The sequence below is a fragment of the Phocoena sinus genome, chromosome 3 (genome assembly GCF_008692025.1).
Source record: "Phocoena sinus isolate mPhoSin1 chromosome 3, mPhoSin1.pri, whole genome shotgun sequence".
Lineage (NCBI taxonomy): Eukaryota > Metazoa > Chordata > Mammalia > Artiodactyla > Phocoenidae > Phocoena > Phocoena sinus.
This window is the reverse complement of record NC_045765.1, coordinates 167,919,137-167,946,540: the sequence shown is the minus strand read 5'-3', so window position 1 is coordinate 167,946,540 and position 27,404 is coordinate 167,919,137. Positions and strand designations below refer to the sequence as shown.

The window sequence follows — 27,404 nt, the reverse complement described above, 5'->3', positions numbered from 1 at the left end:
ATGGAAATGGGGAGGACACAGATTCAAGAGATATTTAACACATAATATTGTCAGAGATTCATGAATGTCAGATGTATGGGGAAAGTACACATCAAGGAATGGTGTCCTGTTGCTAGTCTGGGTGATCGGGTTGTGGGCAGTGACACCAAATGGATAGAGAAGGTGGAGGGTGGATGACTTTAGGGATGGAAGATGGAGAATTCCTTTTGGCCAGATCTTGGAATGTGCTTGAGGGTCCATCAGGTGGAGGCGTGTGCCAGGCAGCTGGCTATGACGGGCTGAATCCTGCAAGGGGAGTCGGGCTGCAGACCCAGGTCCATCAGGGAGATGCCGCACTGCAGGGGATTGTGTCAACCCTGGGAGCCGACGTGTTCACTTAGTTTGAATCTTGTGAGAGTGAACTGAGACCGTGGAGAGCACCAAGGTGTACAGAATTTTGGGGGCAGAGGAGTCTTGAGCAATGGTCAGGGCCAGAGAGGATCATCAAAAAAGGACAGAATAGAAAGATATTTGCAAAAAGGTTCTTGAGGCATGCTCCTGAAGATGCTGATTCGCTGGTCTGTGTGGGATGGACCCAAGGGATCCATAAAAGCTTCTCAAGGAATCTTCAATGCCCACCCAAGTTTGGGACTCACTTATCTTCCAAGAAGCTTGGTAGAGCTAAAAAGAGAAAGGATGGGCAGGAACTAGAGAAATACAAGCGTTCCCTTTAGTGACAGAGTCAGTGGGAGGAGATGGAAGGTCTGGTAGCTGCAGTGAGGCCCCAGAGGAGAGTTTGGGGTCAAGATGGAGAGGTTGTCCTTGAACTGAAGGGACATCTCTTACTGGAGAAAACCATGTAAACATGGGTGTGGGTGTAAACTGGGGTCATACGACGGGGGAGTAAAGGAGGACCTCCATTTTCTTTTGAAATAGAGAGCAGACTGACTTCTGGAGCATGAAGGCAAGGGCTCAGTGGGAAGGAGACAGAGTGTCAAAGTTTGGAAATAGTCCTGGAGAAAGATGGAAGTGATAGCTAAGTGGTATTGAGGTGACCTTTTGGTAGTGCCCCAAGATTGGAGACCACAACTGTGTAGCTGTCTCAATCTTACATCCATGGGGAATTCTCTGGATTTGTGTGCTTTGGCATCAGGGTGGGAAAGACAGATGGTGTCAATCCATGCTTTATGACTGGATAGGCACAGCAGATATGGTTACAAGGAGGCCGGCAAGGGGAAAGCTCAGATCATCTGTGGTAAATTCCCAGCTTTCCAGAGAAGGAAGCAATGCCAGCAAGTAAACCAATGGATGAGCAGAAAAAGCAGGGACAGGAGTGAGGGCCAAGTGATGGTCAAGGTGAGGCTATAGGAAGCTGGCAGGAAATAAGGGATGGGCAGTGAGTTTGATATTTCTGGGATGGAATGGTTCATGTGATCAGAAAGTTCAAGGTTATGGGCATGGTGATTGGAGTGAAGGCCACTGGCCCAACATCAAATGTCTAAGTATTGTCGGATAGGTTCTGTCCATGAGTATTGAAATATCAGAGTCACAAATCAAGTTGGTACCATGGAAGCCTCTAGGCCAGGTTCCAAACGCTTTAGTGAGTATTGAGGGAACTGAGATCCAGGACAGTCGGCACAACCCCACCATTCCCAAGGTGAAGGACAGAGCCACGTGGTCAAAGCCTTTGCTCAGAACCTAAGATCAGAAGCCCCTTCACTGTCCTCTCAGCTCCTGATCCAGTTTATTTTTCTTTTTGTTTTTTTCTTTTAATTCTGCTATAGTGTCTTTTTTTATATATACATCTTTATTGGAGTATAATTGCTTCACAGTGCTGTTAGTTTCTGTTGTACAACAAATTGAATCACCTATGCATATACATATATCCCCATATTCCCTTCCTCTTGAGTCTCCCTCCCACCCTCCCTGTCACACCCCTCTAGGTTGTCGCAAAGCGCCAAGCTGGTCTCCCTGTGCTATGCAGCTGCTTCCCACTAACTATCTATTTTACATTTGGTAGTGTATATATGTCCATGCTACTCTCTTACTTCGTCCCAGCTTCCCCCTCCCCTCCCCACGTTGTCAAATCCATTCTCTATATCTGCGTCTTTATTCCTGTCCTGCCACTAGGTTCATCAGTACTGTTATTTTTGTTTTAATTCCATATATATGCATTAGCATATGGTATTTGTTTTTCTCTTTCTGACTTACTTCACTCTGTATGACAGACTCTATGTCCAAACACGTCACTACAAATAAATCAATTTTATTTCTTTTTATATCTGAGTAATATTCCATTGTATATATGTGCCACATCTTCTTTATCCATTCATCTGTTGATGGACACTTAGGTTGCTTCCATGTCCTAGCTATTGTAAATAGTGCTGCAATGAACATTGTGGTACATGTCTCTTTTTGAATTATGGTTTTCTCTGGGTATATGCCCAGTAGTGGGATTCCTGGGTCATATGGTAGTTCTATTTTTAGTTTTTTAAGGAACCGCCATACTGTTTTCTATAGTGGTTGTATCAATTTACATTCCCACCAACAGTGCAGGAGGGTTCCCTTTTCACCACACCCTCTCCAGCATTTATTGTTTCTAGATTTTTTGACAATGGCCATTCTGACTGGTGTGAGGTGATACCTCATTGTAGTTTTGATTTGCATTTCTCTAATAACTAGTGATGTTGAGCACCTTTACATGTGCCTCTTGGCCATCTGTACGTCTTCTTTGGTGAAATGTCTACTTACATCTTCCACCCATTTTTTAATTGGATTGTTTGTTTTTTTGATCTTGAGCTCCATGAGCTGTTTGTATATTTTGAAGATTAATCCTTTGTCCATTGTTTCATTTGCAAATATTTTCTCCCTTTCTGAGTGTTGCCTTTTCGTCTTGTTTATGTTTCCTTTGCTGTGCAAAAGCTTTTTAAGTTTCATTAGGTCCCATTTGTTTGTTTTTATTTTCATTACTCTAGGAGGTGGGTCAAAAAATGTCTTTCTGTGGTTTATGTCAAAGAGTGTTTTTCCTATTTTCCTCTGAAAGTTTTATAGTGTCCAGTCTTACATTTATGTCTTTAATCCATTTGGAGTTTATTTTTATGTATGGTGTTAGGGAGTGTTCTGATTTCATTCTTTCACATGCAGCTGTCCAGTTTTTCCAGCAACACTTATTGAAGAGGCTGTCTTCTCCATTGTATGTTCTTGCCTCCTTTGTCATAAATTAGTTGACCATATGTGTGTGGGTTTATCTCTGGACTTTCTATCCTGTACCAATGATCTATATTTCTGTTTTTGTGCCATTACCATACTGTCTTGATTACTGTAGCTTTGTAGTATATCTTGAAGTCAGGGAGCCTGATTCCTCCAGCTCCGTTTTTCTTTCTCGATTGCTTTGACTATTCAGGGTCTTTTGTGTTTCCATACGAATTGTAAATTTTTTTGTTCTAATTCTATGAAGAATGCCATTGGTAGTTTGATAGAGGTTGCATTGAATCTGTAGATTGCTTTGGGTAGTAGAGTCATTTTCACAATATTGATTCTTCCAATCCAAGAACATGGTATATTTCTCCATCTGTTTATGTTATCTTTGATTTCTTTCATCAGTGTTTTATAGTTTTCTGAGTACAAGTCTTTCACCTCCTTAGGTAGGTTTATTCCTAAGTATTTTATTATTTTTGTTGGGATGGTAAATGGGATTGTTTCCTTAATTTCTCTTTCAGATTTTCCATCATTAGTGTGTAGGAATGCAAGAGATTTCTGTGCATTAATTTTGTATCCTGCAACCTTACCAAATTCATTGATTAGTTCTAGTAGTTTTCTGGGGACATCTTTAGGATTTTCTATGTGTAGTATCATGTCATTGGCAAACAGTGACAGTTTTACTTCTTCTTTTCCAATTTGGATTCCTTTTATTTCTTTTTCTTCTCTGATTGCTGTGGCTAGAACTTCCAAAACTATGTTGAATAAGAATGGCAAGAGTGGTCATCCTTATCTTGTTCCTGATCTTAGAAGAAATACTTTCAGTGTTTCACCATTGAGGACGATGTTTTCTGTGGGTTTGTCATATATGGCCTTTATTATGTTTAGGTAGTTTCCCTCTATACCCACTTTCTGGAGACTTTTTATCATAAATGGGATGAATTGAATGTTGTCAAAAGCTTTTCTGCATCTACTGAGATGATCATGTAGTTTTTATTCCTTAATTTGTTAATATGGTGTATCACATTGATTGATTTGCATATATTGAAGAATCCCTGCATTTCTGGGATAAATCCCACTTGATCATGGTGTATGATCCTTTTAATATGTTCTTGGATTCTGTTTGTTAGTATTTTGTTCAGGATTGTTGCATCTATGTGCATCAGTGATGTTGGTATATAATTTTCTTTTTTTGTCATATCTTTTTCTGTTTTGGTATCATGGTGGTGGTAGCTTCATAGAATGAATTTAGTAGTGTTCCTCCCTCTGCAATTTTTTGGGAGAGTTTGAGAAGGATGGGTGTTAGCTGTTCTCTAAATGTTTGATAGAATTCGCCTGTGAAGTCATCTGGTCCTGGACTTTGTTTGTTGGAAAATTTTTAATTACAGTTTCAACTTCACTGCTTCTGCTAAGTCTGTTTATATTTTCTAATTCTTCCAGGTTCAGTCTTGGAAAATTGTACCTTTCTAAGAATTTGTCCCTTTCTTCGTGGTTGTCCATTTTATTGGCATATACTTGTTTTTAGTAGTCTCTTATAATCCTTTTTATTTCTGCAGTGTCAGTTGTGATTTCTTCTGTTTCATTTCTAATTTTATTGATTTACATCCTCTCCCTTTTTTTCTTGATGAGTCTGGCTAAGCATTTATCAATTTTGTTTATCTTCTCAAAGAACCGACTTTTAGTTTTATTGATCTTTGCTATTGTTTTCTTCATTTCTATTTCATTTATTTCTGCTCTGATCTTTATGATTTCTTTCCTTCTACTGACTTTGGGTTTTCTTTGTTCTTCTTTCTCTAATTGCTTTAGGTGTAGGGTTAGATTGTTTATTTGAGATTTTTCTTTTATCTTGAGGTGAGATTGTTATAATTGCTATGAACTTCATTCTTAGAGCTGCTTTTGCTGCGTCCCATAGGTTTTGAGTCATTGTGTTTTCGTTGTCATTTGTTTCTATGTATTTTTAAAATTTCTTCTTTGAGTTCTTCAGTGATCTCTTGGTCATTTAGTAGCACACTGTTTAACCTCCATGGATTTGTGTTTTTTACACTTTTTTTCCTGTAATTGATTTCCAGTCTCCTAGCATTGTGGTCAAAAAAGATGCTTGATATGATTTCAGTTTTCTTAATTTTTCGAGGCTTGATTTGTGACCCAAGATGTGATCTATCCTGGAGAATGTTCTGTATGCACTTGAGAAGAAAGTGTATTCTCCCACCTTTGGGTGGAATCTTCTACAAATATCAATTAAATCTATCTGGTCTATTGTGTCATTTAAAGCTTCTGTTTCCTTATTTATTTTCTGTTTGGATGATCTGTCCGTTGGTGTAAGTGGGGTGTTAAAGTCCCCTCCTGTTATTGTGTTACTGTCCATTTCCCCTTTCATGGTTGTTAGCATTTGCCTTATGTATTGAGGTGCTCCTATGTTGGGTGCATAAATATTTATAATTGTTATAACTTCTTCTTGGATTGATCCCTTGATCATTGTATAGTGTCCTTCCTTATATCTCATAACAGTCTTTATTTTAAAGTCTATTTTATCTGATACACGTATTGCTACTCCAGCTTTCTTTTGATTTCCATATGCATGGAATATCTTTTTCCATTCCCTCACTTTCAGTCTGTATGTGTCCCTAGGTCTGAAGTGGGTCTCTTGTCAACAGCATATATATGGGTCTTGTTATTTTATCCATTCAGCCAGTCTGTGTTTTTGGTTGGGGCATTTAATCCATTTACATTCAAGGTTATTATCAATATGTATGTTCCCATTACCATTTTCTTAATTGTTTTGGGTTTGCTTTTGTGGGTCTTTATCTTCTCTTGCATTTCCCACCTAGAGAAGTTTCTTTAGCATTTATTGTAAAGCTGGTTTGGTGGTGCTGAATTCTCTTAGCTTTTGCTTGTCTGAAAAGCTTTTGATTACTCCATCGAATCTGAATGAGATCCTTGCTGGGTAGAGTAATCTTGGTTGTAGGTTTTTCTCTTTCATCACTTTACGTGTATCCTGACAATCCCTTCTGGCCTGCAGAGTTTCTGCTGCAAAATCAGCTGATAACCTATGGGGATTCCTTTGTATGTTATTTTTTGCTTTTCTCTTGCTGCTTTTAATATTTTTTTATTTGAATTTAATTTTTGTTAGTTTGATTAATATGTGTCTTGCTGTGTTTCTCCTAGGGTTTATCCTGTATGGGACTCTCTATGCTTCCTGGACTTGAGTGACTACTTCCTTTCCCATGTTAGGGAAGTTTTCCACTATAATCTCTTCAAAGATTTTTCTCAGACCCTTTCTTTTTCTCTTCTTCTTCTGGGACCCCTATAATTCAAATGGTGCTACATTTAGTATTGTCCCAGAGGTCTCTGAGATTGTCTTCAATTCTTTTCATTCTTTTTTCTTTATTCTGCTCCTCGGCAGTTATTTCCACCATTTTGTCTTCCAGCTCACTTATTCGTTCTTCTGCCTCAGTTATTCTATTATTGATTCCTTCTAGTGTGTTTTTTACTTCAGTTATTGTGTTGTTCACCTCTGTTTGTTTGTTCTTTAGTTCTTCTAGATCTTTGTTAAACATTTCTTGCATTTTCTCAATCCGTGCCTCCATTCTATTTCCAAGATGCTGGATCATCTTTACTATCATTACTCTGAATTCTTTTTCAGGTAGGTTGCCTATTTCCTCTTCATTTATTTCATCTTGTAGGTTTTTACCTTGCTCCTTCAACTGTGACATGTTTTTGCTGTCTCATTTTTAAAAATTTTTGATGGGTGGGATTGTTTTCCTGTCTTACTGGTTGCTTCGCCTGAGGCTTCCAACACTGGAGTTTCTACGGTGTTGGATAGAACTGGGTCTTAGTGCCGAGATGAGGACCTCTGGGAGACCTCACTCTGATGAATATTCCCTGGGGTCTGAGGTTCTCTGTGAGTCCAGTGGTTCGGACCTGGAGCTCCCACTGCAGGAGCTTCAGCCCGACCCCCGGCTCGTGAACCAAGATCCCGCAAGCAGCGTGGGGTGGCAAAAAAAAAAAAAAAAAAAAAGAAAAGCAAAAAAGGAGAGCAATAACAAAGAGTAAAAAATAAAATTAGACTAGGAAACTAACAGACATGTTAGAAAGAATATAAAAATAAAAATATAGATGAAACAACAACTGGAAGGTAAAACAGTACCATGATATTAAAAAGGAGGAGAAGAAAGAGAGAAAAGGCGGAAAAGGCCTTGGCTCTGGAGTGTGGGGCTTAGGCAGGGGTGGGGCTTAGGCAGTGAGTGAGACCTATGCTTAGGCCTCACAGGGCTGGAAAAAGCCCTGTGGGACTGGTGTGGGGTGGGACTTAGGCTCCACGGAATAGAAGGGGCCCAGACGTGCCTCTGCTCTCAGAGGGCGGGGGACCCGGCCTTGGAGCTCAGCAGGCTTCCCAGGCTCCAGTGGGTGGGCAGACGCCCTCTGCTCCTCTCCTGCTCCTCTGGTCCTGGAGAGCCCTTCCTGCCTATTTTTCTTTAGACAGTGTTTTTTAAGACCAGTATAATAGTAAGTTATTAATAGTTTAATTTAAAACTATTACCATGGTGAATTAAGAAATGGAAAAAGAATTGTGGAGGAAATTCACAAAGCCCAAATCCATCACCCTTACCTATATCTTAGGCCTCTGTACTGAGCAAAACTCAGTTAGAGGGACAGTCATAACGTCTGGGCTCTCAGCTGTATGTAGGAAGGTGACATGAGCACAGACTCTGAAGGCTCACCTGTCCCGAACCCTTACCTTCTGTCCCATAATGTTCAAAACAAAGTCCCATAAGATAGGCTCAGCTTTGGGTTTGAGAATAAAAATAACACAGTTTTCTGCTGAGGGAGAAGGATTCATCTAACAAGTGGACAATCTGCACCAGGACCCAAAAAGAAACCTCAGTTCTCCTCATTCCTCCCTTACCCTGTTCCAAGAATCCTGCTCTCTCTTTCTCTTCCTTCTTTCGGTTCTTTTTGCCTTAAGTGCACTTCCCTCATATTTTCTCGACAGTAAAGTATATAGTGTGCTTCAGAGTATGAGTTTCCTAGGGCTGCTGTAACAAATCACTACAAACTCAGTGACTTAAAACAAATGCGATTTATTCTCTCAAAGTCTGGGAGAACAGAAGTCCAAACTCAAGGTGTCAAAAGAGCCACACTCCCTCCAGAAGCTCTGGAGGGGATCCTTCCTTTCCTCCTTCAGCTTCTGGTGGTCCATATGTTCCTTGACCGTGGCTGCATCCCTCCAGTCTCTACTCCTGTCTTCACATGGCCATCTTCCCTCATCTTCCCTGTTTCTTCTGTTCTTGTAGGATACATGTCAATGGATTTACAGCTCAGTCGAATCCAGGATGAACTTATCTCTGATCCTAAACTTAGTTACATCTGCAAAGATTTCATTTTTTTCCAGGTAGTCATATTCACAGGTTCTACGTGAACCTGGCTTTTTTTTTTTTTTTAAGTAGGGGGTTCCATTCAACCCACTGTAATAAAAAAATGGTACCTTAACAAAATCTTTGATGTTTTCTTTTTGTGAGTTTATTCTGCCTTTATAACTCTACGGTCAACTCCTCAAGGGAAAGGATGTGTCTTCTGTTTCCAGTGCTCTTTCTTAGTCCCTCCAGCTGGTCCATGCCAGGATGTCTTCCCAGTTTGTCCAGCTTTGCCTCCTTTCAACTTGCAGACCTTCAAAGTGGAGCAAACTCGTCCCTACCTTTTAGTACTTATCTCAAGGCCTACTTTCAAGAAGTCTCCTTTAGATCATCCCATATGTCACCATGAAGAGATTAATTTTCTCAGATCCATCTGAATTCCTTCTCTTACTGGTTTGTCATCCTGTTTACAGTACATTCCATACGTGGCTTTTATGTATGGTCTCAACTTACTCATTTGCTTTACACCAAACATACTCAGAAAACTACGTGTGACAGAAGCTTATGCTACAACACAGGAAAGGCTGTGTTTGCTGACTCAGTTGGCTGTCCAAACCAAATGAGTCAGCCTTACATTTGGCTGCAAGAAACAGAAAATCAGACTATAGAGGCTTAAACAAATGGGAATTTATTTGCCTCAAAAAAATAACACACCCAAAGGTAGTGGGCTACAGACCTTAGTCCAGCAGATTAAGGAAATCAGGACTGATGTCTTCAGGAGTGCATTGGCTTTTCTCTCACAATCATATGGAGGCTGCTGCAGATCCAGCCATTTCATCTACCTTCAAAGCAAGTAGATGGGATAGGAAAGTGGAAGTTTCCCATGAATTGCATCTGCTCCTTTTTGTTAAGAAATTGAAAGCTGACACGGAGGCCCTTTCTCTTCTGAAGGCTACTTCACTCACATCTGGTTCCTCGGCCACTTCCAGTTACATGAGAACTGGGAGGAATAATTGTGTGGATTTCTAGCTTCTGTATTGGGAGGTACCTGGAGAAAAGGTGGTGGGAAAGGTCTTGACTAGCTGATCAGTAGAGTTTGCTGCTCCCTCAAAGTGCTTGTGTAACCCAGACTGTCTGGGTTCTGAGGCATCGTCACACACCAACTAATACTGTCATCTTGTCTGACGCCAGGATTGATGAGAACAGCTGTTAAGTCAGTAGGCAGTAATTAACTCCAAAGTACATAAATTACCAGGCTGCAGGATTTTTTCCCTTTAAGTATAGAGGTGAATGCTCTTTTGAACGTGGAGTTGTGGTCACCTCCAATGACAGAAAGCTCCAACGCAGTCATTGTGAGGCTGCTTTGAAACCTGGGTGAGACTGCTAGTTAGGTGGGGAATATGCCATGTTTATGCGTGAACCCATGGATGTTTTATTACTGGTGTTAATAAAGCGTGTAAAAGAGAACTTCATAGGTTCTGGTGCAGCCTCTGCTTTTATTGAGGAAAATTCACTCAGAATCATATCCTCTTAGGCCACAGTGTTCTCCCGGGGGCCTGCATCTAGCCGTGATGTGGGGTTAAAATGAAGGAGAAACCTGGAGAAAAAAGGCATATGCAGGTAATATGTATCTGTGTTAATTTATCATCCGTTAATAGAAAATTTAGTAAGATTTATTATCATTATTTACGAAGGAGACAATTTTACATTTAAATCTAAATTTGATCAATGATCACTTAATACAACATTTTTTATTAGCAAAGGCTCCACCTGGGAGCATTTTTGTAGCTCTGAAGTTTGATCCCCTTGTTAAGCCAACTTTATCAGATTTGCTAATGCAAACGCTGTCGGACCTGGGATGCTGACTTGCTCTAAGAAAGGTACAAGAGAATGACATATAACTTTCAAATGCTAATTTATTAAAGGGTTCTAACTAGATGATTTCTGTTTTCCATTTCTCTTAGAAACTACTGAGTGTTTGCTATTTGCTTTCAGAACAAAACGTATATGCCCACGATAGTAGCAACTCTATAGTCTGGAAAGGGTGCATTTAAAAATATTTCTCTAGAAGTTACTGGGAAGCCTAACCTCCCTAAAATATTTCTTTGATGTCATGTTGTGTACCTATTGTCTTCCATCCCTACCCCTGGTCCTCGTTCCCCTGTTACTGCGGGTCCTTTGAAATCCCACTGTCTGTTCAGATGTGAGTGTCTGAGGTTGGCCTGGGCCCATATCTTATTCAGCTGCTTCCTCTTCCCCCGCCCCCATACCCCACCACTCAACCTCAGCTTTATCCAAGTTAATTTTCTAGTCCTCTTACTGCAGTGTTCATCTCCCTCCTCTAATCAGTACAGGAGCCCTCCTGAATGAGTGGAAGGGTGTCTTAGATTTGGTTTAAATAATTACACCACACTTCCCATCTTTAGTTTGAATAGCAAAGCCCTCCTTCCTCTGGAGAAGCTCATCCTCATTAGCATTAGCCATTATTCAATCCATTATTAAATTCTCAGCTCTTCCCTCCACTTGAATTGTTTCTTTGTTCTGGCAATATTCGGATTTAGCTATCTGCTTTTTTATTGACATTAGTTTCTCCAGTGGTAGTGTAAAACATATGCACTTGGGGAGACTTATGTTAAAAAAATAATAACCTACTGAGTCTCCAGGAGTGGGCTCTGGGCACTTAGGCATCTTTTTAAAGCACCAGGTGATTCTAATGCACAGCCTGTTTCAGAAGTTTGGTGCAGTGAGCTCTGGTGAGGTAAGGACCTTACTGAAGTTTATCTTGCTTTTCTGATTGCTAACAACAGAATCAGAAGACGTATTTGTATCATACTTAGAATTGAAAGCATGCTTTAAAATATAAGTTTCTGGTTCTCTAAATGGAGCACAGTTTGTGCATGAAATTTGCATTTGTATGTTATGGTGATGCTTTTATTAGATTCACTATAGTTGTAAGAGATGACAAAAGACCTGTACAGAATTGGGTGTAGTTTATGTACATTACTAATGGGAAAGATACAAAGGTTAAGAAGGGTAGATTTTAATCTGTGGCTGATGGGGTCATAAATGAGCTAGTCTTGCTTCAAAGAATGATGTAATCAGACAGATGTGTCTCCTGGGGAAGCCTGTCTACACAGGTAGCATCTGTCTGCCGGGGGCATTGGCTCCTCTACAGGGAGTGGCCCGTGGTCTGGAGAGCTCTGAAGTGTTACCTTGTTAGTAATCCAAACTCTACCAAATGTGGGAGGCTGACTTACTCTAACAAAAGTGGCAAAGAATGATATTTAAACCCAGGATGCCAATATATTAATTTATCATGCAGAATATGCCTATCGGGTAGACCAGTTAGTTGTTCATATAAAATCATCTCTTATCTTCTCTCTCTATAGCAAGAAGCCACCTTGTCTAAAGGTCACCCATGAGCCTAGTTATAACACAGGTGGAGTGGGGATTTGTATGTTTAAGGCAATGTTTCTCGACCTTTCTCCATTACTACTCTCTTAAGAAGACTTTTTAAATGTTTTTTTTCTAACCAATCCCCCATGAAATTTTAATACCACAGGTATATTGCATATCTATTTATGTGATGTATACATATCTGTGTATCATGCATTAAAAGATTAATTTTTTGGCTTTCCCCGAGAACCAGTGTTTGCCCTCTTGGAACCCCTGCTGAGAATGTATGGCCTAAGAAATCCATTTCCTAAAGCCTAAACTATGAGGCTCCACTTAGAGGGATACACCAGCCAGGTGGGCCAGGTACTGGAATCCGCTGACAAGACGACTTCCCTTCCAGACAGCATTGTTTTCCTCAGAGACTAGCCTCTTTCTCTGCTTCCAAAATTAAAATCTTTACCACCCACTCACCTCCCTCCTTTTTTGCACATATCTTTCTTCAGATGTTTTTGTTCACCCAACAGACCAGAATCAAATCTGGCCAGAATTGCATTGTCTTTCAGGTGATGAAACATGTATCTGCATCCTTTTCAGGTTAAATCTGATGGGACAATTTTGGGTCCAAATTCTTCATGTCTGTCCCAGGTGTTATTTGCATGGAATTACTGAAGGGACATCAGGTATATGTCAAAGCATAACCCTTCTCTTAAGGATGACATCTGACAAAGCAATTACGAAGCTTTCTCCCCAAATATGAAAGGCAGAATAATGGAGTGGATTGATCCAAAGCCAAAAATCATATTTAAATTTAAGCTCCACCAGGACAAGAATTTTTGTCTTTTTTGTTTACTTAAAATTATAGTCCCTGTACCATGAACAGTTTCTGTCACATAGTGGGCCCTCAATAATATTTGTTGAATGAAAAAAAATATTTTTATTCAGTATACGAATTAGGATCTCTCCAATTGTGGTGTAGTGAATCATGTGGATATGAGGGATTATATTCATTCATTCAAAGAATATTTACCAGGGACTTCCCTGGTGGCACAGCTGTTAAGAATCCACCTTCCAGGGGACAGGTTCAATCCCTGGTCCGGGAAGATCCCACATGCCACAGAGCAACTAAGCCTGTGTGCCACAGCTACTGAGCCTGCACTCTAGAGCCTGTGAGCCACAACTACCGAGCCCACGTGCTACAACTACTGAAGCCCGTGTGCCTAGAGCCCCTGCTCCACAACAAGAGAAGCCACCGCTATGAGAAGCCTGTGCACCACAACGAAGAGTAGCCTCCGCTTGCTGCAACTAGAGAAAGCCCACATGCAGCAATGAAGACCCAATGGAGACAAAAATACAAAACAAAACAAACAAAAGCGAAAAAAGAAACAGAGACTATTTACCAAGAACACATTATGACAGACCCTATACAAATTACCCAATGTATCCATAATGGAATAAAACAGATGGGATCCCTGCCCTCATGGACCATAGAGCAAAACACGAGAGACAGGCAATAAGCTAATGGGTAAATGCAAGCTATCACCTTTTGGGGAGCAAAGTGATATTGGGAGAAATAGCAGGGTGCAGCTGGTGGATTACCAGGAGACCCTCATGGAGCACGCTCAGGGCAGGCCTGTCATGGAAGCCAGGTGTGAGTAGGCCCCACACAGGAAGAGGGGCAGGAAGGAGCTTCTCAGGCAGAGAGAACTGTGTGTGCAAAGGCCTTGAGCCTGGAGAGATGGGCAAGCTGGATGACCCCCAAGGAGGGCACGGTACCTTGAGTGGAACTGAGGGGTAGGGCCTGAATAGAAACTAAAGATGCAGACTGGGGCAAGATGTGTGAAGAGTTCAGTGTAGACATTAAAGTGGGCAGGCCAACTCTTCTGGGTCTAGACTTCAGAAGGAAGATCTGGGCTCAAGGTCCACCTTTGGGAGTTGGTGCTATTTAGATGGTGTTGAAGAAGGTGCCAGGTATATGGATGTCCCTGCAAGGGGAAAAGGGGGGAATTTAAAGAGAAAGGGACCTAGACTGAGCCCCGGAGAGGGCAGTATTTGAGTCAGAGCATTGGAGTCAGCGGAATGGCCAGACCCCAGGGAGCATGGGGCCAAGGAAGCTGAGAGAGACCAGGATCCTTGGCAGGAGAAAGGGACCAGCTCTGCTGAGGATGCTGCTCGGGAGTCATGGTAAGGAGAGCATAGAAAGGAGTGGATGGGATTAACGAAGTTGTAGGTAACCAGTGAGCTTGACAAGAGTAGTTTTTGTGGCTTCTTGGGGTTGCTACATAGTTTGAAATGGGATATGGAGAATCAGAGGCCAAAGAAGTAGGAAGAGCTTCAGTAGACAAGCCATTGAGGTTCAGCTGTTAAGGGAAATGAGAAATAAAGAAGAAGGCAGGGTTGTGTTGTGTTTAGGGAAGGCACTGCTTGGTTGGGAGCAGACTTGCTTGCTGCTGGGAATGGTTCAAAGAGGGAGAGACTGATGACAGAAATAGCGGGCATGAACTGGAGCCTGAAATCCCTGTTGCCTGGAGACAATTGATAATCAAGGTGATGGTCAGGCTGTGTGGTTTTCTTCTGCATCAAGGTTAAAAGGTATTTTTCTTGCAAGTGGTGGAATTTGGTTGTCAAATTTCATCCCAACAAAGAAATTTCTAAATGCATATTCTAAAATCAAACCGTTTCCTCCATTCCAATTCTACTCCCATGTGGTTTTGATGCTAGGCATGGTTTTTTCTCATCAGCATCTTTCAGTGTGTGATTGCCTATAGAAATCCTTAAGGTGTGAAGACTATTTCCTGTAGCAAGCACAACATTTCCATTTCTCTGATGGGGGGAAAACAACCTTCAGGACCACCTGATCACAGGAAACTCTGCATGTCCTGCCTCTTCTTTCCAGTATAGAGATAATTTCTCAGTGTAGAGATAATTCCTCTTTGTCTTTTAAACCTATAGCAATAAACTTCTTTGCTGTTTCTATTTAATTTAATATTCCAAATATCCTTGCAAACTCATTCTAAAAAGGCATGAAATTGTTTCTCAAATAGTTAAATTGTGAGATAGTAAACATTACCCTAATTGGTTAATGACTGATTTACATATGATGCAAAATAAAGGGAACTTCATTAGCTGTGAACTAAGAATTCTACTCTTTATTATTGTCCTTAAAAAATTAGTACCCCCGGACTGCTCATCTAATAATTTTACTCTGGAATTTTAGTGGGCAGGTTTATTACGTAATATGTCCACTGGAAAATAGAAATGAGTATTTTAACTTTTTATACTCATTCTTTGGAATTCTAGTAGCCTTGGATAGATTTCTGTTTCATTCCTGGCTTGAAATGCTTCTTCACACCATCAGGAAGCATGTTAGTTCATCACAGAAATGTATTTAGACTTGAAAAACACTGGAGATTTTAAAAATATGATCATTATGGTCCCAAATGAGGGTTTGGGCTTTAACTCATTTTCTTGATAGGCTGAGACAGTGTATGTGAAACCCACCATCTGAAAACCTTTGTAAATTGTCATTTCATGAGACTTTGCCTCTTTTGCATACGCCATCTTTTTTGGGTGAGCCCTTGACTGAAACTGAACTCACGGGGTATATTTAATTGTGGCTTCTTGTCCCCAAGGAAGACTAGTTGGCTTGGGGAGGAAGTAGTTGCTATCACTAATGACACAGAGAAGACCTGAACCCAGAAGGTTAAACCCATTGCTACTCCGGGCCGCAGCTTCCCACAATCTGCACGATAATACTTTCAGCTCGGGTTTACTTGGGAGAAATAGACACGTCTGTGTAAACTGCCAACAAGTCATATATATATATGTATGTATATATACATACATATATATATATACACATACATATATATACTCAATTTTATTGGAGTGTAGATGATTTGCAATGCTGTGTTAGTTTCAGGTGTACAGCAAAGTGACTCAGTTATGCATATACGTGTATTCACTCTTTTTCAGATTCTTTTCTCATATAGGTTATCACAGATTATCGAGTGGAGTTCCCTGTGCTATACAGTAGGTCTTTGCTGATTATCTGTCTCATATATAATAGTGTGTGTATGTTAATCCCAAGCTCCTGATTTATCCCTTCCCCCCATGTTTCCCCTTTGGTAACCATAAGTTTGTTTTCGATATCTGTAAGTCTGTTTCTGTTTTGTAAATAAGTTCACTAGTATCATTTTTTTAAAAAATTAGATTCCACATATGAAGTCTCATATATGCTTGGTTGAATCACGTGTGTCTTCTCAGAGTCGATTAAGGAGAAAATAGGTAGCAGACCCATCATGAGTTTAGTAACCCTTTTTATTCTACCTAATTAGTTAATATATTTTTGTTATTGATATTGAAATTGTATGTCATTAGTGATGTGCTTTCCAAACCATGTGTTAAGGCACGACCAGGGCATCCCAGGATATTTTAAAATTTCAAGGGGAACCTAGCAACACTGGACATCTGTCACTGTGGAAATCAACTCAAGGTAGTTGATGGTTTCAACATTAGGTGGCACTGCATTCCTTTTGTTGTCAAGCTGGGTTTTTGGCATATGTGACGGAGAAAAAGAACAGTGGCCTGGGGAGATCAAGACAGAGTAGGAAACGTGAGTGGTGGTGCTGAATCCGAGTCTAGTGCTTGTGCAGATGCAATGCTCAACAGACACACTGACTACTGAGGGCCCGTAGTAAGTGGCTACTTAAGAATGAAATAACATTATAATATTTTATTTCAATATATATGTTGGATTTCTCTTCCAACAACTCCTAAGCTGTTAGGGCATAATATTTAAGCAGTTCAGACCTTACTACTTAATAAACAAGACTGTTAGATATCTCCTTTGGCCTAGGAATGCTATGAAAATATTAATAAGACACTACGGGCATTGTGAAACAAGAAAATTTGGGAACCTCTGCATTAGTGGTTTTACTTTTTGCAAGTAAAAGTTTATAATAATGTTGGAGGATGTATGCAATGCATGCTCAGTTTATCAGCAGGTTTCCTTCAACCACAGCATCCATAAGTCTCATAAAGACGGCCCGCTAATGGGGAACCCTAACAGTAGGACGACCACGGCCATCCCTCTGAAATCTCACCTGTGCAGCTCCTAGAAGCCTGCTTTGCATCACCTGCCTTTGTTTGCTTGCTTTGTTGACATTTATTATTGGTCTGTTTTATTACATTTTTGTCAGTGAGGTTCATTTCTTGGGTGGGGAGAATATAACATTTAGTTGATTATAAATAAATGCTCAATAAATGTTTTTTGAACAAACAAAGTGATGTAATGAATGTCTTAGTTTGTATTAAACCATCAGCAGTATGTGGCATTTCTGCAAAAGAGCTACCAGCCCCAAATTTCTAAGGAATGCAGGGTTAACCTTTAAGTGAATTTTCTAGTAATTTATAAATAATCTGTCTTTAAAACCCAATAGTTTTAAAGACACAGGGAACTATATCCAATCTCCTGGGATAAACCATAGTGGAAAAGAATATAAAAAAAGAATGTATATATGTGTATACCTGAGTCCTTTGTACAGCAGAAATTAGTACAACATCGTAAATCAAGGATACTTCAATTAAAAAAATAGAAAAAAAAACCTCAGTAGTATGTTGGAGGTGGGGGAATTGAGTGAGGGGCAGTCAAAAGGTACAAACTTCCAGTTATAAAGTAAATAAGTATTGGGGATGCAGTGTATAACATGATAAATATAATTAGCACTGCTCTGTGTTCTATATGAAAGTTAAGAGAGTAATGTTGAAGCCCAACCTTGAGTACCACAGAATGTGTTTGTATTTAGAGACAGGGCATTTGGAGAGGTGACTGAGCTAAGATGAGGCCATTAGGGTGGTGTCCTTATAAGAAAAAGAGATTAGGACGCACAGAGAGACCCCAGGGGCACACAGGCTTGCATAGAGAAAAGGCCATGTGAGGAAACAGCTGGAAGGTGGTCATCTACAAGCCAGGTGAGAAGTCTTAGGAGAAAATAACCCTGCTGACACCTTGATCTTGGACGTCCAGCTTCCACAACTGTAAACAAAGAAACAAACAAAAATTTCTATTGTTTAAGCCACTGAGTCTGTGGTATTTTGTCCCTGCAGCCCAAGGAGATTAGCGCACACACGGATTTAGCAAAACCCATTTCTTTGATTAGGGTCCTGGAATGGTGCTGACTGGGAAGAGCTGCTTGGTCGTGGCCCTGTGAGAGAGCATGAGATGCCTCTTGGTGATCTGGGTGGAACTAATGTACTGCATTGGCCCGAAAGTTTGTTCGGGTTTTTCTGTAGCAGCGTACAAAAACCCGAACGAACTTTTTGGCCAGCCCAATATATTCTCTGGTTGAAATTGCTCAGAAGTCAGAGTCTGGTGTCAACGGTATAAATCTCTTTGCTTCCTCCAAGACCCACTCCTCAGGAAAACCCTCAGTAGGAGAGGAAAGAAGGTGGCGAGGAAACCCAGGAGCACCCTTCGGGGAGACACTACTTTTAAGTACATTTCAGCCTCTTATCCTGTTAAAGGGAAAGCTGCTGCCAGCCATCCCCTCCCCTAATTAGTATCATTAATGAAACATCTAGTTTAGTTTGTAATAGGAAATTTCTTTGTTTTCCAATTTGCAGAAGGTTTCAGTTATGCAGCCAAGCAGTTATTTATCTTTTGTAATCACAGCATGACTTTATGGAATATCTTTTGGTCTGATTAAAAAGGGCAATTCCAGGGTAGACCTTGAGAATCACAGCATTCATTGTTTTTTCTCCTGTATTTGGAGGCTGTGACTGCACAGGACTTTGCAATCTATCACTTCCGTGTGAATGCACTTGCTAATGTCATGTTTAAGTTCATACCCAGGATTGGCTGTGCTATCCCTGTGGTGTTATTGCCCTCAGCAAACTTGTCCCTCTGTTATCATGTTACATTTGATATCTACATTTAGTTCCATTCAACTTCATAAGGTGTCGTCTTCTTCAGTCATAATTGGCAGGGTATATTGTGCTTGGTTTGCTTAATTCTAATTTATCTACTATTGTATAGGTTATAAATGGGATCACAAGTAGGTCATAATGCAAGTTGCCAATGGGGTATTCGTGCAAATGTACCCCGAGTACCCATAAAAGATGTGCGTCCCTTCTTGCATGCTGTTGGTTGAAGAGGCATATTTATCTCACATGAAGTGGTGTATCATTTCATCTTAAACTAAGCTGCACAGGTTGGAGTGTCTGATAGCCTTGGTCATGTTTGTTGACTGAATCTGAACACCTGTTGCCTCAGCTTTTTAAATGTGGATCAAATGTGTCAACTATAAAGCAGTGATAAGTGAAGATAATTGTGTATAGTGTTTAAACGAAGCTAAATTTCATTGATCCAGACTAATTAGAGAGATTATCTAAATTAAAGTCTAAAGTGTGCTCAAGTATCTTTTTTTTCACTTGTAAGTCCACTGAAATCACCAGAATTAGGCAAATTTTGTATAGCTTAGTGCAAATCCTTAGGTGAGCTGATTCAGGGTGAATAAAATTTGAGTTTTACTTAGTATATAATTATATGTTTCTAAAGTTTTTGAAACGCACTGAGACACAGCACTTAGAAGTGTTCTCCTATTGCGTGTATGTCATTATATAGGGGAGAGAAGGTTCAGGAATACCCAGAAACCAGCATTTATTAAGCCCATTGGACAATCCAGCACTGCTTTGTCCCCTGGGTTTCTGAAAGAGTGGAACCTCTTTGGAATAATTAACTTTCATTCAACTATGTGGACTCACAAAGACCAAGGAGACAGTGGCTTCTGTTGGGTACTAGTAAAGATGGAAAGTTCAGTTAATCATCGATTGGTTGACAGAATGTCAGATGTAATCATTCAGACGTCACTGTGCCAGCAGAAGGGCAGGAGGCAGTTTGGACCAGATGGAGACTAACTCTAATAAAAGTCCTTTGTAATCACAGGTAAACTCCCAATTGGGCTTGGAGCTCTGTGAAACAAAGAGAGTGGGGAGAAGAGTGTCTGCTGGTGTTGTTTTACAGAAATGGCCTGCAGAGTAAGTTAACAACGAAAAGGAAATGACTGGTCCCATTTTGGCCACAGAAGTGAGCTATGAGTTCTGGAGTTAGTAGCTCCCTCCTTTCCATACAGCTTATTTGTTTGCTCTTCTCTCTCCTTTGGTGGAGAGGAACTAAACCCTGAAAGCTAAGATTCTTCCACGTGCTTGAAATCAGAGAGAGCCTGGATGAGAGAACAAACGCGTGACAGTGCACTCCTCTGTGGAAAGCAGAGTGACCTATGGATCTCGGTGGAGGGAGGCTTGTGCATTCTTCTTCCACTGAGTTCTGAATATTGGAAACTCTATGTTTTGTCTCCTTTCTGTTATTCTAAACTATTAATCAAGCCAGCTTTCTCCCCATCAGTTTCAAATTTGCAATCCCTGAGCTGAGATGTACAAGTCTGGGTTTCTGCAGGGTGAAGCCAGCTTTCCCTTCTAGGGAAGATGTGTTCTCAATGACTTAATTTGTGAGAGGAACTTTCTATCAAGATCTTGAGTATCTTCTAGGCCCATCTCTTTCCACTGGCCTGTAATGAGCTGGTGGAACACTCCTGAGAGAAGCAAATGACTCTCAAACTCCTCTCTGAAATTTTATCTAGCTGTGATACCAAACTTGAACCCTAAGTGTAAGATTCTTTAGCCCTTTAGCCCAAATATAGCTGGAAAAATAGCATAATGTATGCTATTCAAAAAGACCTAATAATAACATCTCTAATATAAAAGAGAATAATGAAAATAATAATCACAACCAATAGTACTATTTCTAGCGGCCATTTCGATAGGAAATCAAGTTGCATTTGACTCCCAATTTTCAATTCCAGTCTAACCAACCAAAACGCTAATAACACCCATTGTTGAGGTGGTTGGTTTTTCAATTTTCTTCATAACTTTCTGTCTTAGCTCACGCTGTCATAACAAAACACCCCAGGCTGGGTGGTGCAAACAGGAGATACTTATTTCTCACATCCCTGGAGGCTGGGAAGGCTGAGATCAAGGTGCTGATGATTCTGTTCTCGTGAGGGCCCTCTTCCTGGCAGACACCCCTTCTCACATGGCAGAGAGAGGAAGAGAGACAGACAGACAGATACAGAGAGACAGAGAGAGACAGAGAGAGTCTCTTCCTTTCCTTATAAGGACGCTAATTTCATCATGGGGACCGGACCTTCATGACCTTATCTAAACCTAATTATCTCCCAAGGGTCCCACCTCTAATACCATCATATTGGGAGTTAAGGCTTCAGTATATACATCTGGGAAGGACATGACACTCAGCCCATAATATTTTCTGACTCCACTCCTTATCTGGAGGGATTCTAAATTAGAAGAAGATTCCAGCATGTGACCTGAGGATCATTAGATGTTATAGCCAAAGCACAGTGTTTCTGGTCTATACTAAAAGGCTGATAAAAAACAGAAATCCTGAGGCCAGGGCATATAGCAAACTTAATTCTTTGGGGGTTGCAGGAAATGCTGAGGAGATGGAATTGTGATTCTCTGTAGCCATGTTTGAGAGCTCAGTTAAGGAAAATTCTACCTTGATCATTTTCTCTCCCAAGCAAGAGCATTGTTTTATTTAAGCCAAATTTGATGCTTATGAGATGCAGTGAGCTTGCTAAATATTCATTTGCAGCTCGGTTCATCAAGTTCTTATAATCCCTTTTATCCTTTGACTTATAATTGGTGTTTTTGCATATTTATGATCTGCTTTGTTTTAAGCTGAGGACCTGTTTTAAATGCTGTACTGTCCTTTCTCCTCCAGCCCTGTGCAGTGAGCTCACAGGGAAATCATGGTTTTGAGTGATGGGGCTTCATCTGTTACCAGGAGCCTCACCCCATCCTCAGCTTGCATGTGTGCTGCCTGCTGACCTCTGTGGACATTGTAATCGGCAACCCCTAACCTGAGGTTAAGAATGGGAGTATTGAACAATTTTAAAACTCTTTAAAAGAGTCACAGAGGACCTGAGTGGTCACCTAATCCTCGTGATAATTTCTCAACTGTTTGAAGACAGTGAGCTCACATCCTTAAATGTCCGTTTCCCGGGTGAAATAACCCTGCTCGGGTCAGTTGCCCTTGGTCACGTGATCCCGTTAGGAACGGCCTCACGTCCTGTTACTTTCCTCTGAATGTACGTCGATGTACCAGCATCATAGTTAAATGCTCCATGGATGTGTGGTCTCCAAACTGCAGCCACTTAAAAGAACTTTAAATGATGAAGGCGCTTTATAGCATCAAATACAAATGCTTTGTAAAGGAAAATGGTGTTAGCTGCTTCAAAGCTTACACATGTCTCTTTAGAAATTCTTCAGAAATACTTTCCCCACGCCCAAGTAGAGGGTGGGATTATGCTAGACCAATGTGCCCTGGCCCATGTGAATCAGGGCCATGTGGGTTGGTATGGGGTAATCCTGAGAGCCTGGTGGAGCCCTGCCCTCTAGTCTCTTAATTTTGTAGACTTTTGTTTCTTTGCCTATAAAATGAAATAACAAAAATGTCCATCTTCCTGGCTGTTTTACTTTCTGGACTCTTGCAAGGATGAAACAAGGTGTGTTTGGAAAGGCAAGGTGATGGCTGTGAAAGAAACAGAATCAGAGTTTGCTGGTGGGTACCGGCCTTCCCACCAGCACAGGACTGATTATTTATGCATCTCCTGAGAATCACTGACAAGTGTTGACCAATCTTCCCACCCTCACATCAAGTGAAGTTGGGGAAATGGAAAGTGGTGGAGACAACCAGGCTTCTGTGACAACTGGGCAGAGTCCGGTTTGCACAGATTCTGGATTGTGGGTCAAGCTTGATCTTAAGGCCTAATTTGAAACTTCATGGTGAACCTTGGCTGCTGTTATTACCTTAAACAATTTATTTTCTTCCAAGACATCTCTTGGGAAGATAAGTTTCTTCTCCTATTTTCTGACAGATGTGAGAGTAGCTAAATGAAGCAACGAGATAAAAGAAGACATCAAGACAGTATGATGTTATAAAATAAATCCAACATTGTGAAAATAGGATTTTTTATTGTGTGTTTTATTGTGTGTTAAACAGTCTTCTAGGAAGTAAAATGCTGTGATATTATTTTTGAAAAGAAAACCTTAACCACATCACTTCCTTGTGCCCTAGGTTTTATAGAGTCATTATATGAATGCGCCCTTTTGACGGAAAAATGCTTTAGGATATCAATCACATATGTAAATATGTGTAGTTATTAAAATACCAGGACTAATTCTATTAACCTTAGACTACGGTATTTTAGGATGAAACAGGGATCAGAAAAATGCTTGTAATTTGATTAAATTTTCCACCAGAAGAGAAAGACCATAACAACTTGGCATTAAAACTCTTAGCTGTTTATTTCTTAAGCATTTCCTTTACATATACAAATAAAAATCTATAAATGCATTCTTTCTAATTATCTATAGCCAGGGAGGGTTCGAATTACATGTTGTTTGAAGCAATGCAGCATCCATTGACCAGATGGATGAATGGATGAATGAGTGAGCGAAAGAAGGCTTTTCCTTCCATTCCGTGACATTGCAAAGTTGCCAGGGCACTGGGTCAGCAGGCAGTGTTGTAATAGAGATGCCCCTTTCGTACTCCCTGCTGAGGGAGGCCAGGGGACAGGGGATGGCTTTATTCAGTTCCCTTGCTTACATTTGGTTCTTATTTTGGAGGAACTGAGTTCCTAAAATGTTTGCGTCTTTGTTTGAAGGCATTTTTAAGGAGAAAAAGAAGAAGCTCTCATAGATAATCACAGTTATTTTTATTATTATTTCAGCTGCACCTAATAAGGAAAGAGTTGGTGCTTTCTAATTCTGGGCAGTCTGGTTTGTGTTGGCACTTCTGGTTCCTGCATTCTTTGGGTCACTGTTCTTCAAAGCAAACTCAGCAATGTCAAGGTCTGAAGAATCTTTAGCGAAGCAGATGGTCATTTTGCAGAAGCAAAGTATGACAGGACTAAATTAACAGTGCACCCCTGGGCCCGGCTCTGAAATTACCTGTGCTCAGGCAGGAAGCCAGGAAGCTCATGAGCTTTCCCACATCCTCGAAGGACTGACATCCACGGGGGTGATGTGGGAAAGGACGGCAGTGGGAAGGAACAGAGCCTGTGCAACTAGAAATGCTTGGGAGCAACACCGAAGACGAGCACACTGCTCCCCTGTTCTGTGCTGAGGCACACACAGAGCACATGCATGTGTCACGTGTGCACATGATGTATGCACACCACACACACTACCCCAAACCACACGTTTATCCCATATATAAATTACATACGACATGCACACATCCATTACACATATCATTCACATAACACATACCATGTACACATGTGTACCACATACGTACATCATGCATGAATCACTCAGAGAGAGACACGTGTCACATGGATATATCACATATACAAATCACACACACCATACACATCACAGAAATCTTACATGCATATTATGTACACACGTATCATGCATGTGTCATATGCAAATCACATACAGATGCATGTCACACACACACACACACTCAGCAATGCACAGAGCTAATATTTTAATCATCGGGAGTACTACACTGTGCAGAGGGAGGATGGCATGGTTCTCTGTGAAGTCCTGTCATGGGAACCTTGAAGGCTTAGGAATAAAAATTCCCCCAAGAGTGTTTGAGTCCTGGCATGCATGCTGCCCGTGTCAGTTGACTGATGTGTTAAGCTGACCTGTGTCAGTGGGAGACCCTTAGCAAGGAGCACAGAGCTTTTGGACACAGACGCTCTGCCTTTGTTGTTGAAGGGATGAGTGCCCGTTTGGTGAGAGGAAGGGTCATGTGGAGGGGGTTGAGAGCGGAGGGACATTTTCTGCAGGTGTGACCGTGCATGCCCTGCCAGACCTGTGCAGGTCTAGCCCTGAACACATGATCATCAGTTTTATTTAATTTTTACCACTTGCTCTGTGTTAATAGTGGGCCTTGAAAAGACCATGGTCATACACTAGTGGTGAGAATATCAGTGGAACATTTTCTCAGAGCAATTTTGCCATATGTATCAAGAACTTTAAAATATTCAAGGCTTTCAACTCAGTGTATTTTACTAATTGAGCCTGAGAAATGATTAAATATGAGGCCAAAGCTTTAGACACGAGGTTGACCACTGTAGCGTAAAGCAAATGCAAAGACTATTAATAAAGAATATTAATAAAGTAAGTAATAAAGTATTCTTTACTAATAAAGAATATTAATAGGTAGTATAGACATAACTAAGTTATGATATAGTCATAGAACTGAATATTGTCTAAGCATTCAAAATCCTGTTTCTACAGAATTTTCATGATCTGAAAAAAATCAGATTAAATGTTAAATGAAAAAAGCAAAGCAAAACACTGCATTCAGAATGAACTTGGTTCCTTTGGAACAAGGTAACGGTCTTGACAAAAGAAAATATGGCACCAAGTTCTTTGTGGGCAGGGCAATTATAGGTTCTTTGTAGTTTTTCTTTATATATTTTTCTCTCCCCTCCCACCACAAATTTTTGTGAACATGAATGGTTTTTATCATGAAGAGAGCAACAAGTTACATGGTTTGAAAGGTTCCTATATTCCTATATAAACAGTAAATAATGGGGAATATAACTTCTCCAGGCTCAGTGAATACAGGTTCGATGTGAGGGCAGCCTGTATCATCTAGTACCACAGTAGTGCTGTATGACAACCATGAAATCCCAGTGGCCTCGATAGTGGACTGTGGGTTGGCTGAGTGTCTCTGTTCCATGAGTTTCTCATCTTCCCGGGACCAGCGGGCTAGTCTTTTCCTGATGAGACACGAGAGTGTCACCCAGAACACACCAGGCCTTCTAAACCTGGGCTGGATCTGGCACTCGATTACTCCCACCCACATTGCATTAGCTGTAGCGAATCACATGGCTGAGCCCAGAGACAGGGGAGGGGCAGCAAAGTGACCTGTCAGAGGGCACGGATCCAAGAAGGGGGTGGAATCCTTTTCTGTTAAGTAAATAAAAATGTGAGTTCGGGAACAGAAATAAGATTAACCTCAGGCAGAATCATCTTTTTGAAGACTGCTGCTCACGTGCGTTGTGGTGTTGTTCTGTTCTCCAAGGATAAACGGTCGCCCTACTGAGTGGCTCTTTGTGTCCTCAGATCCTGGCCAACGTGATCATCTTCATCTGCGGGAACCTGGCCGGGGCGTACCATAAGCACCTCATGGAACTCGCTCTGCAGCAGACGTATCAGGACACTTGCAATTGCATCAAGTCCCGGATCAAGTTGGAATTTGAAAAGCGTCAGCAGGTAAAATGCATGTTCAATCTTACGTCCACGTTATTTGAGACATTGTTGAAATGATGTTGTCACTGCTAACGTCGAGTGTGCAGTTCATCTGCTCACGGGCATCAGAAGGAAACCAGAGTAGCCATCTGATGGCCCTGCCTGCCCAGCCTCAGGAGGTGTGCTGGGTAGATTGAATCATGAACCAACAAGCAGAGATGGCATCATCAGACTCAGACCCAGCAACCCCAGGATCACCCACATGCTGACAGCCCCAGCAACCACCGTTCAAATAATAATGATAATGGTTATCATTACAGTGACACTTTATTAAGACGCTCATTTTGGGTTAAAGCATATTCCTCTGTGGCAAGAGTGTGCCCCACCTGAAATCTGCCTGTGTCTTCAATAGCACTTCGTATAGGGCCTGTTTTGCACCTGTGGTGGGATGGGACGAAATGATGAAGTGGGATGGGGTGATTGAGCTCATCCTTGAGGGAGGTGATTGGAGTTGGGAGGGAAGGTCTGGTAGGGAACTAGTTGTTATAGTGTCGAGGGCTGTCCTGCAGTGTTCGATGTGGGTGATGCATGGAAACATACATCAGGGAAATACATAGGCTCTGATGAAGCACTGCAAAAATAGGAAATGGAGATAGTAGGAGATGTGGGAAGCAAAGCCATCTAGGATCCATGTGGTCTCATCCAGGATGGTGGCAAGCTGGTGAAGCAGATATGCTTTGGAGGGGAAACCAGGAAGGGGTCCTGATCTTGACATGCTTAACTTCAGGTCGTGGTGGAATATCCATATGAATAGTTTTGTTGTTTTTTTTACTTGGGTTTGTGTATTTCCGCAGGAACCCAGTTTCCATCTGTAAAGGTGATGGTTGGCATGACTCTCTGTGAACCCCTCTCTGAGCACATTCATCAGTATTTGGCACATAGAAGATGTGTTATTATTATTTGTTAAGTTGTATCGAGTTAGTCCATTTTATAATAATTTCATCAAAATGTATTATGGTGGTGAGCAAAAAAAATCCTTTAAATATTGACACTAGACTTTTATTTGTGTATGGACCGATGAATAGTAATTGGATTCCTTTTTGAAAACAGGGAGGTCTGCTTGTCATTCAACAAATATTGACTGAGCATCTAGTTTGTGGCAGGCATGATTCAAGGTACTGGGAT

General features: G+C 41.0%; 1 protein-coding gene across 1 annotated transcript in view; it reads left to right on the top strand.

Moving 5' to 3' along the window:
• Nucleotides 1-27,404, top strand: part of ADCY2 (adenylate cyclase 2) — a 455,891-nt gene that overhangs the window by 205,688 nt on the left and 222,799 nt on the right. Inside the window, exon 4 of the mRNA XM_032629124.1 lies at nt 26,094-26,243. Coding sequence (XP_032485015.1) covers nt 26,094-26,243 — 150 coding nt within the window. The remainder of the gene's footprint in view (nt 1-26,093; nt 26,244-27,404) is intronic.